Here is a 17,211-nt window from a genome sequence, read left to right on the forward strand (position 1 = left end):
TCTCTCTCTCTCTCTCTCTCTCTCTCTCTCTCTCTCTGTCTCTCTATTTCTCTTTACGTTTAACAAGGAAAAAAATAAATCAAATCCATCAAAGAAATTTTCTAGCTCTCTTTCTCTTTCATTTTCTAATTTTCTTTGCATTACTTTCAGCTTTATTATAATGTACCCTATCAGCCGGTTGTTTTCGTACGTTTATTCGTCATCCATATTGTCCGTTATTTCTACTTAATTAATTACGTTTTCCATTGTTAACGTTAGAGTGCTATAATGTGTACTTATATTTATGTACTCTTTGTATTTTGCTTCACCATTCGCAGAATGTAATTCTGTTATATGTGCATGAACATTCATTCTATTTCTCTTTCTCTCTTTCTTACTATAGCATTTATTATTTGTTAATTATCCGTCGTTTCAATATTTGTTAATAAATATTTACTCTTATTAATTTATTTTTTATAATCCATGCTTTTATATCCCTATTGAACAGGATTAATTAATAGATTTTTTAATTCGTAAAATAAATTTTTTACTTTTATTAAATGATTTTCGATAAAACGTATGTATGTACGTTCGATAATACCAATAACATTGTAAACTAATAGTTAATTTATTTATTTAAACATTTCTTTTATCACTCTGTTTGTCAAACTCATTCGACCATGACTACGAACACTTTTGGATACGAGAAACGAGTAAAAGAGAGATGCCGTACTGTCGGCTTTTGATGTTACTCGTGATGAAGTTGATTCTACCAGTAAATCGAAACAAACGTCGAGACAGAAACATTTAACCGGTTCGACGACTAATTGTAAAGTGCATCCGTAAATTAAAACAACTTCGACGTTTATAACGTCTGCGTAACTCTAACTAACATAAGTCTACTTCTTTGTAATCTTTTTCATCAAGATTAAGAAAAAATTTTAATAATTATCTGAAATAATATTCAATATTCTGAATATTTTTATTTGAAATTAAGATCAAAATTTTTAATAAATATTCAAATAAATATTTGAAGTATAATACATTAAATTATTTTATTTTAATTTATATAGAATATGAATGTTATATCAATTATATAACAAAAAAAAATCAATTATTTGTTAATACAATTTTTCTAGTTTGATCGAAGCATAACTGTAAACCGAAAACTAAAAAATATGTTCTTTCCTTAATTCGTAATTTCTCATCTAATCGTTCGTCACTTGTATAATTGTGCTTTAACAAAAATGCTTCAACAATTGTAGACATTCTATTAAAAAAAAAAAAACAATATTGAAATTATGAAATTAAATATGAAATTGATTTCAAACAGTGACCAACTAATAATTCAGAATAATTATCAAAAAAAAAAAAGTAACATACGCGTGACCACAAAGGCATCCACTAGCCGACAATAAGTACAAACATTAAAAAAGAAAGAAAATTTTGAACATTTGTTAAAGAATTTCTCATAAGAATAACCAAGTGAATAAAAATAAAGCATGACTGGGTTTGTTACGATGAAACCTAAAATATAAATTGATCCTTATATAGTTTGAGGTTAACCGTTATGATTCTGTTACTTAGATTTCCGCACGTTTGTTGCTCTGAAAAACGTACATTCGTTGAACCGAATAAGAAAATCGTAGTATAGCATATAGAATGGTAGGAGGAAAAAAGAGAAAGAGAATATGAGAGTAAAAGGGGGTAGGAGGATGGGAGGGTTGGTATAATAAAACCAATCCTGGAAACAACAGCCGTGGTAAGCTGAACACATAAATCTACACGATAGATGAGCCGGACATCGAAAAGAATGTTTTTGGTGACCCGAGCTTAAATGACTGGCTGAAGGGACGAACAATGTTGCGAACGATGAAAAAATGGTTTTTCCTGTCGTATGGTCATAAACATACTGAAGAAATTGTATTGACTGCGAACAACAACAATTTCCATGTTTTTACTCGTATCAGCTTGAAAATTTTACCATTACCTTTCTCTCTCCTCCTTCCCCTCCCCCTCTTTATAAATTAACGACAAATAAAAAGTATTGTTTCAATAATTTATTCCTTTTTATCGTCGAATTATAAATTTTAATATTTTCTTTCACAAACTTTCCTTTTTGAAATATTTTTTGATTATCAAAAAAGCTGAAATGTCCATTCAACCGTTTGCACTATTTGAATAATTTATTATTTGTTAAGAATACTTGTAATTTTATCTTTCTTTTGTGATTTTTTTTAATTATCGAACATAAATTTATAAAGTTAATTTATTCGTATTATTTGAATGATTTATCCAAATGACATCTATAAGCACAATTCTTTTTCCTTCTCTTTTTCTTTATTTAAATATCTTTTACGATCTTTTTTAATTATCGAAGTTATAGATATACCTATTGAATAATTTCGAAACATAGGTACGAAGTATGTAGTATCTCTATATCTATACCGTAAGTACTGTTTTACCGTCACACACACACATTCAAATGTACATGTGTACATATGTTCAGAAATGATAAGAAAAAAGTAAACAAGAAGCTCTATAAGAAGGTAAACGCTAGAGTTTCAACTGAAGAGAGAAGAGTACTTTGGAGAATATTCTCTCTCATCCTTCAGCGATCTATCTGCCCCCTCCTTCCTCCTCTCTCTCTCTCTCTCTCTCTCTCTCTTTTTCCCACTCTTTCACTCTTTTACTATTCTAGTGTACTTTCATAGTTTAGTTTACCAATAATCTGATATCGATTCTCCTGAGAAAATGAATATTTTATCGTGAAATTTCATCGATAGTTTATAATGAGAATTATCTTCTAAATACATATGTGTATATATATGTATATGTGTGTATATATATACATGTGTGTATACGTATACGTGTATATATGTCGTAAAGATAATTAGTCATTAAATTAAAATAACAGATATTGGTTGAACTCGTTCGATTTGAATTTAATCGACATACGTTTTAACATATTGTTAAGTAATCGAAATGATTCGTCGCACGATGACCACTCTAACAACACCAAAGCTTTGAACAATAATCCCATCATTTCTGTGGAAAGCTAATCAATTTCGAAATATTTTGTATATTCTAAATAATCGACAATAATCGATAATATCATTTTGATTCATTCGAAAATTATTTGCTTTTTCTTTTCCTTTTTTTATTTTAATATTTTTTTTTCTAATCGTTTGTATATTATTAGAAAAATATTTGAGAGATAAATTTTGTAGTCCGTTTATATATATTTCATCGAATTTCGCTGGATAAAGAAAATATTTTCTCTCTATCTCTCTCTCTCTCTCTCTTTCTCTCTCTCTCTCTCTCTCTCTCTCTCTCTCTCTCTCTCTNACTTTCTTTTTCCATCATATTAAAACTCTCTTTTTACTTTTACGTTTTATATAATTTTATATTTTATTTATAAAGAAAATATTTTCTCTCTATCTCTCTCTCTCTCTCTCTTTCTCTCTCTCTCTCTCTCTCTCTCTCTCTCTCTCTCTCTCTCTTTTTCTTTCTCTCTTGTAAATTGTAAAAATCTTCAAACATTCGAAATTTTTGCAACTCGTTCTATCCACGTCACTTATATTTCGAGTTTCAGCATTTCTGAAAATATTTATACTTTTTCGCATACTGCTACTAGACCAGTCATATTTTACAAAATACATACATTTCATTCGTTTCCTCTTTCTCTCGTATTTTCCATTTCTACTCTGAACTCTATTTTTAATACTATTCGTTTCTTATACAATACGAAAGAATTCTTCTTTCATCATCCTCAGAAACATTATCTTTACTTTCACGTTACACACAAATATCAAAATATTTTCTAAGAAAATAATGCTTCAATATCTAAAAATATAGGGCACATTAAAAATTTGATTTTGATATATTATTTTTTTAAGAGACTCAACAAATACAAAAATATTAGTCAACTGTGAACGTACTTTGCAGTTAAATACACAATTATTTTTGAAATTAGATTATCTTATTAAAAAATAAAATTATACATGTATCAAATAAATCTTTCCTCCCCTATTTCAACGAAATAAATATTACTACCAGCCATTTTCACCTACATATAATACATATACATATTTATATATGTACGCGATTATATACCTAAGTATATTAATCAAAACTTGAGATTAATTTCAGTACGTCAGAGACAGAGGATAGTTCTTTTTCTTTTTACCTCGGTAAAACGAAACCACGTGTTTACTACCTTATCTAAGTAAATATAACTTTTGTTCGAATGAGAACAGTCGCTTTATTCGACGAATGAGTTAGAAATATATATTACATACATACACGTACGCGCGCATTCACGTACATACACATATAAATACATATATAAAAGCGAGTACAAGTTATATACTAGCCTTTCATTTTTCTTCTCTACAACAAGTATATGTGGTCAACCATATGTACGCACATATACACATTCACATCCACATTCCAAACACATAAGTTTTCTCCCCAAACAGAAAAGTTCCGTTAATTAAAGTGCCTGTGTTGCCTTGCTGGCCATAAAATAAAGATGACAGTTTACTTAGAGTGTGTAAAAAAATAGACAATAAAGAAAAGTAGTCGTAAAGATAATTATTATTTGAAATGTATGAGGAATAAGAAATAGTCAGTTTTGATATATAATTCGTTTCGCAAATGACCACTATACAATACAGATCCATACATTAGAATGCTTAATAGATAACGAAGACATATTCGTGATAGAATGTCGATAACACTTATCGATCTGTTTCCTCCATTTCTATCTACTTATATGTATACATAATACATATATACTACACATATTAGTAAGATCGTTCATCGAGAAGGAACCTAATACATTAGACTGATGATACATACATACATACATACATTCATACATATATATATTTAAACATACATACATGCATATATACATACACTATCTGCTAAAAGTTTGATTCAATGGCTGATTACACCTTTTTCTTACATCCCTAATACTCTTGCATAGTTCATACACTCAGTTAAGGACAATAATCAGATTAAACTTTCCTACTGGTAGATTTTTGGCAACTTTTACAAAAAAATATGAAAAAATATTAAGAAACATTCGAAAAACTAATTGTCCAGAATATTTAGAATATGTCAGACTATCCTTAAAAATAAAACATACTACTTATAAGTGTTTAACTACTAACATTCTACTATAAGAAAAATTCTTTTATTTAACATAAAGAATTATGGTTCCTTATTAATTCCGATATTAAAAGTATCCTATTTCTCTGATTTCAATGGTTTAAATTGGCAATGTACATAAATAGATACATGTGTGCTTGTGTAAGGTTGGTTAGTTACATGAATGATAGGCGTATTTAATAACATTCCAGTAATAAGGGAAGTATAGAAGCTACTAGGTTAATGACAGATAATTATGTTTATTACAGATAAACTCGAGATGGTCTCTTGGGCCGGAACTCTGCGACATGTGGACCAGCAGCGACGTACTTTGCTGTACGGCATCGATATTGCATCTGGTGGCTATCGCGGTCGACAGATATTGGGCTGTCACCGATCTCAATTATATACAGGTTAATTGATACGCTTGTGGTTTAACGAGAGTGTGACGGAAGTTTTTGGAAAAGGAATAGTACAATAACATTGTTAAATTCGCTCTCAACGCTATCTTTCTCTTAAATCCATATTTCCATATGCATACATTTGTATTAATACGTCAATGTAGTTGTCATTCATACGAAAACAAGTATATATATATATATATATACCCTTGTGTGCATATATGCATTTAATTAGAAAGATTAAACGTAGATATAAATATATAGAAAAAAATTAATCCAATTGGAAATGGTTTGGTTTCGTCCCATGGTAGGACTTCTACATAAATCGATAAGATCGGTAAAATCGGTAAGGCCTTTGCATAAACGAACCGTATATGGGTCGCTAATAACGATAGGATTAAACATAGAAATAGATCGAGAAAACTCATCCAGTTAGAAAGGTTATGTTTCGTACGATTCTATTTTTATTTATTTTTGTTCCTATGCATGTAGACAGTTAGACGAATAGGAACACTTATGTATTAGTTTATCAATAATCAATGTTTTTAGATTAGAAGGGCCAAGCATAAAAATAGATCGAGAGGTTTCGGTTTACATAAATATTTCTTTTTTATATCCCTATTCTATTTTTTTTTGTCGTTACTTTTTTTTCTCTATACATACGTGCAAATAATATCGATTAAATAAATATTTACATAAAGGCAAGTGCATATGAATGTGCGCATTAATGCATTAGATTAGAAGAGCCAATAATAGAAATAGATTAAGAGAATCGATCCAATTAGGAAAGGTTTCGTTTCACGCGAACATTTCTTCTTTTCTATTCTTTATTTTCTCTCTCTCTCTCTCTCTCTCTTTCGTTCCCTTGTTTTTTTGGTTAGTTTTTTTTAGTTCATTCATTCATTCATTCGCTCATTCTACCGTTTGGGGTTTGTTTTTTTGTACCTTCCCAACGCCAACGTTTCGTACCATTCCCTTCAACTAATCGGATGAACCTTGAGAGAGCTCCTAGAAGTGGGTCCATAGCACGAACGTAGGTACGATCGAAGGTTTTAAAAGCTTTCCTCCTTAACGCGGCCGTCAGACCGGGACTGGTCCAATTAGATAGAGAGCGACATACATCTACGTGCAACATAGAACCACCTTCAATGGGGTAATAAAACAAAAAATAAAAATAAAACAAAATAAAAAAAAAAAAGAAAAACCAAAACGTATTGAGAGGATTCCAAAGAAGTCAATCAAATGAATATTTTTGTCTCTCTCATTAATAACCTAATCTTTTCTTTCTTCGAAAGAGATTTATAAGTTGAAAAATTTCTTTCTTTTTTTATACGATGACTTAATATTGTTCGTTTCTTATTTTTTTTTTTGTAATTGTTTTGTTTTCTAAAAATGTATCTGTAAATGATAGTTTGTAGACGTAATGACATCACCGAGGTAATTAATTTCAAGGCACTGAATATTTTTGTTTCAGGTAAAACCAGACAAATAAAAAGTTTTATCGTTCGTTGAGAACTCGAACGCTAAGTTGCACTTTTCCGTCGGTTATTCTCGTTATAACTCGGTAAACGATTAATTTATTACCGTAGGTAGGTACTTTTCGTCGATTCGCGTGACGTATTCTAGTAATTCTGCATAATTTTCCAATTAGAATCTCTCCTGCTATTGAACTTATTCCGAAGAAATGAAAGAAAAAGAGAACATTAATATTTATCTTCATTTTATGATAAATTTCTTGTCACGGAAAACACACGTTTATAGAACAATAAAAACGATTTTAATCAACATGTACGATCAATTTCATTAATCTATCAATAAATCTAACATTTTTTGTATATATTTAAATAAAAATAAATAAATAAAAACAGAATTATATAAAAATATCTCTATAAAAATACGATTAATTATAATTGATAGAAAAATGTAAATCAAAGGTAAATCAAAAACAGTATGATATCTACAAATATGAAAAGTAAAAGCATAAATTAAACGTAAAATAAAGAGAGAGAGAAATAAAGAGAGAGAAACAATCCTTACCAAATAGGTTTCTAAAGGTCCGTATTACCTATATGTTATAAAACTAGAAAGGTAGAGAGACTCTCATTTTGGATTATCGTATTGTATGTAGTTGTGCAGAGAATGCCAAACTTTTCGGTCTACGTGATACGTACAAGGATTCTCTCTCTTTCTCGCTCTCTTTCACGTTGTCAGGAGTTATTTTATCTTTCTTTTTCTCTCTCTCTCTCTCTCTCTCTCTCTCTCTCTCTCTCTCTCTTTCTTTCTAAAAGTTTCTCAAAAGGGTAGTCTTTGGAAGGAGAAACGAATACGTATGAGAAAAGCCACCACTTTCTACAGGCGAGTTCGTATTATGAGAAAATTACATTCGTAAGAAATTTAGTCTTTTACATGTATGTGTATCTATATATGTCTATACGAAGAAGCGCTTACGTAGTAAATACATACTTGCACAGAAGATAAGAAAGTTTCTTCCTTTTCTTTATCTTTCTCTCTTTTTCGAAGCAATTGATGATTTAGCACTTCGATCGATCGTTTCACACGCTGCACCTATTTTATCTTTTTTCATTTCTATCGTAGTTTCTTTAAAGTATCTAACACATACTGACTTATATCTGTTAGATACACTTACGTTAGTGTCATTCTTTCAAAAAGAACAAAATTTGTAACGAAATAAAAAAATCATCAATTTCTATTCTCCATCGAAATATTAAAAAATTAAATATACCGTAAATGTTATAATAGCGAAGACAAAAATTAAATTATTGATAAATACACCGAATTAAATTGTATAATAAAAAGTAAAATCTTAATAAAATCGTTGGAACATGGCACGTATTAGAAATATAATATGTTAAAAGATGAAATTGAATAAAATTCTAAATAAATGTTTCTTAAATAATTAAAAAAAAAAATAAATATAATAAAATATAAAAAAGAAGAAAAGAAAAAAAAGAAAATATGTCTGAACAATTTTATCACGTGTAAAAGGAGGAACGTAATAAACGAATGTAAAAAAGTCTAGAACGATTAGTCGGAATAAATGAAAGTGCAATAAAGGTGAAGGCAGTATATATCGGAATTACGATCACAGCTGGTGCGTGCCTGCAAGTATTCGAGATTGCACAGAATGCATCCTTCTTCCATTGAATTGTTGGAGAGACCCTTGGAGACTAGCTATAATATTGAAATATATGAATGTGTAGGTGTGATATACATATGTAAAGGGAGAGGAAAAAATACGAGGGAAAAAAAGAAAAGGGAGAGAGAGAGAGAGAGAGAGAGAGAGAGAGAAAGAGAGAGAATGTGTACCAGAATCGCTACCTAGACCGCAATTACTCGCCCCTAATTGCTTCTCTTCGTGAGCCCGTGGAATTATCGCTTTGATCGGAAGGAAAATATATTAGCGGAGACGTAGAAAGGGACGAATTAAATGGAATCTCCCATTGTAAAATAGTTCACCCACGTGCGAAATGTTTAATACCCAACGACAATCCTTCCCTTTTTCCTAATTAAACGTTTATATTTCTCTCCTTCTATTCCTATCTCTCCGCATTGTCATTTGAAGTTAACCAAATTTCATCATATTATTTTTTATGTTACGTCAACGACGTTGACGCACCATTACGTCAAAAGTTTTACAAAAATTATTCGGATATACGATATTTTTATACGAAATTTTATCTATCCATCTAAACAATTTATAAAGAATCGTTTGAAAAAATATTGAGCCATATATTTTACTTAAAAAATACAATCTATTTTCTCTTTAAAAATATCGTGAACTTTTCAAGTGGTCAAAGTAAAATATTGTTTTTTCAAATTTTTTAATTACTTTTTTTTTCAATAAATTGATTAAATATTTGAACGATATAGTTGTTATAAATTTTTATTTTGCAATTTACAATTAATTGGATCGAATATTTATTTTCACACACACACACACACACACACAGTTTATAAGTTCTTGAATAAGTTCTTAATAACGTTTCAAAATGTTAAGATTTTATTAGCTTTGCGAAGCACGTTTTTTTATGTATACAAGCATCTTTCTCTCCATCTTTATCTTTTTCTCCCCCAGTTCTTGGGTGACATATGTCGGCATCAAAATATTTTCGAGAAAAATGTTCTTTAGATAAAATGTTATTACCAAGTTTATTCATAATACGAGTGTGGCGAAACACTGTAGTATTTTGATTTACAACGAAACCAAGATATACAAACGATAACCTAAATGCACTGGCTTAAGGTAAATCTTTCAAAAAATAAAAAAGAAAATGAAAAAACAGAAAAAGGAGAAACATCAGATCTTTCTCTTCAAATTATTCACGATTAGAGGTAAAGATAATATAATCTCGAATAAGTTAAACATCAAAATAGTGAACACCAAATAATGAAATTTTTTAGAAAGTATTTGACCTTTCATTTATGATACGATATTAAAAATAAATTACTTAAACAAATCAAAACGCAAGATAGTTCTGAATTATTTCTAAAATGTCTGTTGTAACAATGTCAACCGATTTTTATCAGTAAACGAGACTAACGAAATTATTTTCTATACAATCAAATAGATCGACGTAACTTAAAATACATGATTAATAATTAATTGATTTGTTGATTAAGGAAAAAGAATAACTACTTTATATAATTATAAATATTTATATTATTCGGGGTACGCGTTAATAATTAGAACGATTGTTATAATTATTAGCGCTATTATACATCATCAAAATCGATAATAGACTTTCGCATAAGTTTGAAGCTCGAATTAGGTACGTCATCTATCTATACCTAGGAAATATTCGTGAGCTTCGGGCGTTATAGTGTTTCGCATCGTTGTAATTATAATGGGAGTAGATCCGATCCGTAGCCAGATAGGCTTTGGAGCTGATGTTAAACTCGTCGGAGGGTTCCTATGCGTTAGATCGAACGAACCTTCGGCTAATATATTCGATTATCGAGTAAATACTCTCCGGTTTGTTGGCATTTTATTAGAAGTTCAGAGTTTAGAGTCTCTATCTAATCTTCTATGAATTTTCAAAGTTTTCAATTCAACGTACACACATGAAATATCGAAAAGTTGAAGAAAATTTCGTTCATATCTTCAAATTACATTATAATAATCATTGTTTATCTTTTGTTGAACCTTCTCTCTCTTTTCGTTGATATAAAATATTTTTCTCCAATAAAATATCAACAGACAAAATATTCAACAATTAACAGATTTATTATTAATTGTTTTTAGGCAAGGAATCCAAAGAAGATTGCTATCCTGATCGTATTGGTTTGGGTTGTATCATTGGGAATTTCATTGGCACCCCAATTTGGTTTGAAAGATCCAGATTATTTACAACGCATAGCTGATGGTGAATGTATCGTATCGCAAGATCCAACGTATCAGGTGGGTCCTATTACTCATAATGTTACTAGTAATTAAAAGACTATAAACAATGAATATTCCATTAATTTCGATTTAATATTAAGTTTAAATTATTTTAGAAACATCTAAAAGACTTACATTTTTCAATAAACTTTTTTTCCAATAGAATTATAACCGATAAATCGTTGTCTAGCTCGTTCGTTCATCGATTAGGGGAAAAAGTTAAGAGAAATGGCACGATTCGAAACTTAATGAGAAGAAGAGAGTAAGGGAGAGAGAAAAAGAATGAACATCACGTAGGTGTTCGACCTAACTCGAATTTTTACGTTTGTGTAAGTGAAAGAGGAAAAAAGGGATGGGAGGTGAGGGAAAAAGAAAGACAGCTTATATGAATTATCCGCAAAATTCGATAATGAGAATTATATCTCAACGAAATTCTCGGCGGTATATCTCTAAAGGATATACATATACTGGGTGTCACGAAAATATCTAGGTCACATTGCAAACTTCGAAACATAGTATATTCGTCTCGAGAATTTCTGCATTAAAATTAATTACTTTGACTATTCCATAATCTATTATTAATATTATTCTATATTCCAACTTTTAAAATGTTTCATCAAAATAAATTCAATGTGATTTTTATTCTTTCATTATTTTTTTTCAGCTGTAAAATATGCAACGAACAATATGTGTGTTTTTTTTCTACAATAATTTAATTTCACACGATAATCTTTGCTTTAAAATATTTCAATTAAAATTATTCTATGATCGAACAAAATGTGCAAGTGCATGTGCACTCAGCAACAGATTTATAGTATAGTTTTGTTTTTTCTTTTTTTTTTTTGATATTTCATCGAGAATATGAAACACAACAATGCATGGGGTAAAAAAATTGGATACGTTTCACGAAATGGAAAAGTTCAATTCATCTATCACCCAATATCTCTTGCGATTATTATGCATTGGGATTTGTCCCCTTTATTATGGAGGATTAAGAATCCTCTCTCCCTCTCTCTTTCCCTGTCACATTTTTTTCTCCTCTTCCTCCTTCTCCTCTTCCCTCATCCAAACGAAAAGTGATCAACTTTTTGCGCGTCCCACTTTTTCGGATTGATCTTGCTCAGCTCGAAATATTTGAACGCGTCGGCTATTAGCAAAAGTCGAAAATTTTCATCTTCGTTTATCTTTCATAGTAATGCGTAACCTTAAAGTTCCACTCGTTTATCTTATTTCGCGTTTTCGTCATAAAATTAATTCTTATTTCATAGTCAATAATAATTATTTATTTAAAATAAATGTTATTTTATTATATACAGTAATACCGTTTGAAAAAATTGGGTTCCTTTGTTTTATATTTTTAAATGAGCTTTTAATACTTATAGATATACGTATCCACTCATTTATTTATTATACCTTCTGAAACACTCTGTAAGTAAACTTAAACAGATTAAAATAAGTAGTTAAAGATAATCTACATACGCGATACACGAGTACAACATTTGATTCACAAAAGAAACAAATTTGTTTGATCGTTTAACGTTTCTAATTTTCAAAATATTGCGACATAGCAAAAAAATAGAAATAAAATAAATCAATAGGGAAAAAAAAGAAAAGAAAAAAAAAGAAAAAAGCAGGAAAAAAGTTATACATCTAACGGTATTTACTTGAATATTTCGTTACGCACTGGAAACATAGAAGAAGTTTAACTCTGTAATGGAAATAAACAGAAATACTGGTATATACAACTGGACTTCATACTTATGTTAGAGATATATTACGAAACGAAGTTGAGCCGGTTTGAAAACTCGCTGCTACTCGGATCGACGAATGGTTTGCGTTGAATAAGCAAAGGATTGGACAGTTTACTAGGGTGTCGAGGGATGCGAAGAAAGGGGAGGTGGAGGAGGGTTGGACAGGTTGGTAAAGTGGATAGAAGCCCTCCATATCTGGTAGTAGAGCAGACAAACGGCATTCGTTAGCGTCCATAACTTTCACGAACCACCGGAACTCCTATCTCTTGATGTTTCTCTCTCTCTCCCTTCCTCACTCTCTATCTCCATCCCTATCTATCTCTTTCTATTCCTCGATGCAACGATAGAATTAAAAATCGTATACAATAACGTTCAAAATAAAGATGATGAAAAAACTATTTAAATGTTTACGAAAATGTTGTTATCGTATAACAACGATGACATCATTCGAGAATAGATCGACAGAAAAGAAAAAACCAAAATACTTTTATCAATGTAGAAATATAATATTTATTTGTAACGTTTTTACTACACCGTTGGGCTCGGACACAACTCGACTAACAAAAAAGAAAAATATAAGAGTATAAAAGAAGGCGATGATCACAATGCATCACGACAATCCAGTCCCGTATCGCTAAAACAATTCAAACGGGCCCTTATTTACAGCAAATTTCTATTTCTTTTACATCTTTTTTTACAGAATATTTATCTGGACTGTCAACAAGTTTTTCTTATTTTTAAATATATGTTTGATGAATAAAAGTACCAAAAATATATGAAAATAATTTATATTAGGTTGTTAGGTTGTTCGTTTTTTTAATAGTAAATCAAAGAAGATTTTGTTTATATTTCCAATCCCAAATTGATGAATTTTATCTTTTCTGTTGAAGTGACAACATTTATATGAACATTAGAGGATTTAAGTATGCGTACAGTGGGAGTATGATAATACAAAACATTCTAACCTCGTACGAATACTTAACTCCCCCACAATATACGTGTAGATCACTGAATTGTAATGGAAGTATAGTCACTGTACCATAGATACTTAATCCGATTGAAGAATACACACAAACACGCATATCTACAAAAACACATATATGTGTGTATATATATTTCAGTAGTATTGTGTATTCAAGGAGAAGCAGAGCTTTAAAGTTTCAAGCAATCCTTAAAGCTGAATTATTCATGCGAGTTAGCTATTAGAATCTATCCTCTCGTCCACAAAGTTGGGTGTGTCCCTTAAGTAGAAATCCAAGACTTTAACAGGAATTTTCTACCCCCAGTTGTTGAGTATATGAAGTGGAAGAGAACCAAAAAAAAAAAAAAAAGAAGAAAAAGAAAAATCCCCTCAGAGAGAAAGAGAGATTGAGATAAAGATAAAGATAAGAGATAATAAAGAACATATAGAATGAGAGAGAAATATCCGGATTAGGTATTATCTAAGTACTTTATCTCTCTCTCTCTCTCTCTTTTGGTTGGCTCTATAAGTTTAACGAAGTAAGAGATAAAGTTCCTCGCATTAAAATCTATCCTTTAATAAGCTTATGAAGTGTTACGTAGGTTTGCTTCCTCTCACTCGTTTACAGCCTCTATAAAGCTTATCCCTGCTCTAATTGAAAGGATATCGAACTTGTTAACCATGTTCTCTTCTATTACGAACCTATAACTTTTTTTCACCCCTCCTTCTTTCTTCCTCTTTTCTTTATTTCTTTTTTTAAAGTATTCACTTTGACGGGAACGTAAAGAAAAAAAACGATATTCGTTGTCAATTTTCACGGTAAAGTTAAAGGTTAAATAATGTGATTCCTTAAATTTGTGCAACATTCGTACACTCTGATAAGAAGAAAAAGATTATCGTAAATAACGAATAACATGAAAGAGATGGAAATAAAAACGCAGAATAAAGAGGGAGAGAATTAAAATAACATTTTTACATTTACTTTATAATCTTTCTTTTTTAAACATATTTATTTATTTATTGAACTATTTTGTATTTAGTATAAGGATATAAATGCAATAGAAAATATGTGGATGGAAGGATTAGGAAGAGGAGGAAGAAGAGAGGGAGGGTAGAAAACTTTCGTTAGCGATACACCTAACTCGTTACGTGAAATTTTATTATTAACACTTTAGCATACCGTAAATATTCATTGCTCTCCTCTTCTCTCTCTCTCTCTCTCTCTCTCTCTCTCTCTCTCTCTCTCTCTCTTTTGGGGAATATAATGAATATTGATATAAAGTCGCGGTGTCTGTTAACGCGGGGGCGTCTTTTCCCTGGTGAAAAAGCGCGATGTACCGGAAAGTTTGAATGATTTGTGTGATATCACCGATCGAATCGTCTGCTATCACCAATGAAATATCGTCAAATTGGGTTAAACGATATCCCCTCCCCACCCTCTCTTTTCTCTCCCTCTCTCTCTTTCAGTCTATTTTTTATGTCTTTTTTTTTGTTCTCTATTGGGAATTGACGCAGAAACGTATGAGATATTATTTTTCCAACAGTATGACACGATTGAATATTCCTTCGCGTATTTTGCATTGCTAAAATTGAAATATTTATGTCAAGTTAGCCGAATTTTATTAATAATCATCAAACGTTTTTATAAATAAAATAAAATTTGATTATTTTTCTTTCAAAAAAGAAAAAAACAAAATAAAAAAAATATATATACAAATTAGAAAATACACGCGATATTTTCGATACTCCTAATGAACGCGTAAATTTTAATAAATCTAGATTTAAATAAAATGTAAATTAATACTAATAATCACACATAATGCTCTAAAGTTAATAAATAAGAAAAATCAATATCACTTATATGATTTGAAATATTTTAACAAAAATTTATACATTATTAAATGTAATACTTATTAAGAAATGATTGAAAGTGTTCTTTTCTTAAATCCTCGAATATACGTACATTGATTACGTTTACAATTTACGAGAGAGAGAGAGAGAGAGAGAGAGAGAGAGAGAGAGAGAGAGAGAGAGAGAGAGAAAGAGAGAGAACAATGTTTGCTCATTCACGCGTGTTAGGTAGAACATTTGAAATGTAAACAGGAATGGTATGGGATGCGTCTCTGTATTGGTAAATAGTAAGTAACCTATATAGAACGCAATTACATTCCACACGCGTTACGTAATGAAGGAAGGAAATGACGGAAGAAAAGAATGTAACTATGAATAAAAAAGAAAAGATATAAGTGTATCAAATAAATATGTAAAATAGAATAAGTCACAGGATTATTCTTACATTACTTATAAAAATAATAATAATTGTATTTTACGTAGATGCAAATACTCTTGTGAAACCAATCTTCTTATCATTAAAGTAAAATTATAATCTTCTACAAATAAGATGTTCCTCTGCAATCAAATTGATATCAATTTGAAAGTTTAATAATCCTGAAATAGGTTTCTCTTTAGAAAAATTTTGAAGCCTTGCATTACAAGCAAATATTAATTATTTCAAATTTAGAATAGTTACGAATAATCCTGTAACTAACTGTATACGCTTGAAGATTTGATAAGATGAAAATTGATGGTATACAAATTTCAAACATGATGGAACATTTACGTATACATATGTAGCAATATTGTGCTTTATCGTCCTCTCTCTCTCTCTCTCTTTCTCTCTCTCTCCTGTTCTCATTTTCTCTCTTTTACTTTTATCGAAAGTTTCGAAGAGAAGTAGGAGACGGGTCCTATTCTCGTGAACGTTCTACGTGCTACTAAACTCGATTTCGAATACATCAAACAAAAATCCAATTTAACTCTGCTCTTGGTTAAGCGGTTACTGTGAAGAGGATCAAGGAGGATCCAAGTGACAGACGAAAAGAGAGAGAGAGAGAGAGAGAGAGAGAGAGAAAGAAATACAGTTTGAGAAATAATCGAATCAGACCCCACTAATATTCGATAGTTCGTATTATGACAAACTCAGTTACTAATCCGTCGATCTTCTGACGATATCATCTACAGATCATTTGATTTAAGAAAAGAAAAAAAGAAAAAATATCCAATTTTTCAGCTTCACGACGCTCTTATCGGAATCCAATTTTATTAACCTCCAAGTTTTTTAAAACGATTAATAAAATGTCTACGTCCTAAAAGTCGATTTACCGAACTGAAAAATAATGTAATCAAAATTTGTTTGACAGATATTTAGAGTGGTGACAAATATTTTATTAACACGATAACTGGAGGTTCATAAATTAAAATAAAAAATTAAATATTATAAACACACACGGAAAGAAAAAAAGAAGAATGATAGTTAATAATATTAAACAATAAACGTATAACTAACGAACCAAAATTTAAACATTTTTTCTTATACGTTTAATTATACCATATGCACGTAATTATGACAGTGGCCTAAGTTCAGAAATTAAACAAATTAGTTTGATGATTTATTTGATAATATAAATAATTTTAATATAAAATAAATCATAATATTCATATTTCTAATTGATTGACTTAATCAACTGTCACAATTCCTGGCATAATTGTAAAAATATATAT

At 30.1% G+C, this 17,211-nt stretch overlaps 1 protein-coding gene across 4 annotated transcripts in view; it reads left to right on the forward strand.

Moving 5' to 3' along the window:
* LOC106784400 (5-hydroxytryptamine receptor 2A-like) overlaps positions 1 to 17,211 on the forward strand; it is a 110,248-nt gene that overhangs the window by 85,819 nt on the left and 7,218 nt on the right. For all 4 annotated transcript variants that reach the window (XM_014743879.1, XM_014743878.1, XM_014743881.1 and 1 more), the window contains exons 5-6: positions 5,406 to 5,549; positions 10,801 to 10,956. In XM_014743879.1, coding sequence (XP_014599365.1) covers positions 5,406 to 5,549; positions 10,801 to 10,956 — 300 coding nt within the window. The remainder of the gene's footprint in view (positions 1 to 5,405; positions 5,550 to 10,800; positions 10,957 to 17,211) is intronic.

The sequence above is a fragment of the Polistes canadensis genome, unplaced genomic scaffold (genome assembly GCF_001313835.1).
Source record: "Polistes canadensis isolate GaletaPanama2010 unplaced genomic scaffold, ASM131383v1 scaffold_34, whole genome shotgun sequence".
In the NCBI taxonomy this organism is placed as follows: Eukaryota; Metazoa; Arthropoda; class Insecta; order Hymenoptera; family Vespidae; genus Polistes; species Polistes canadensis.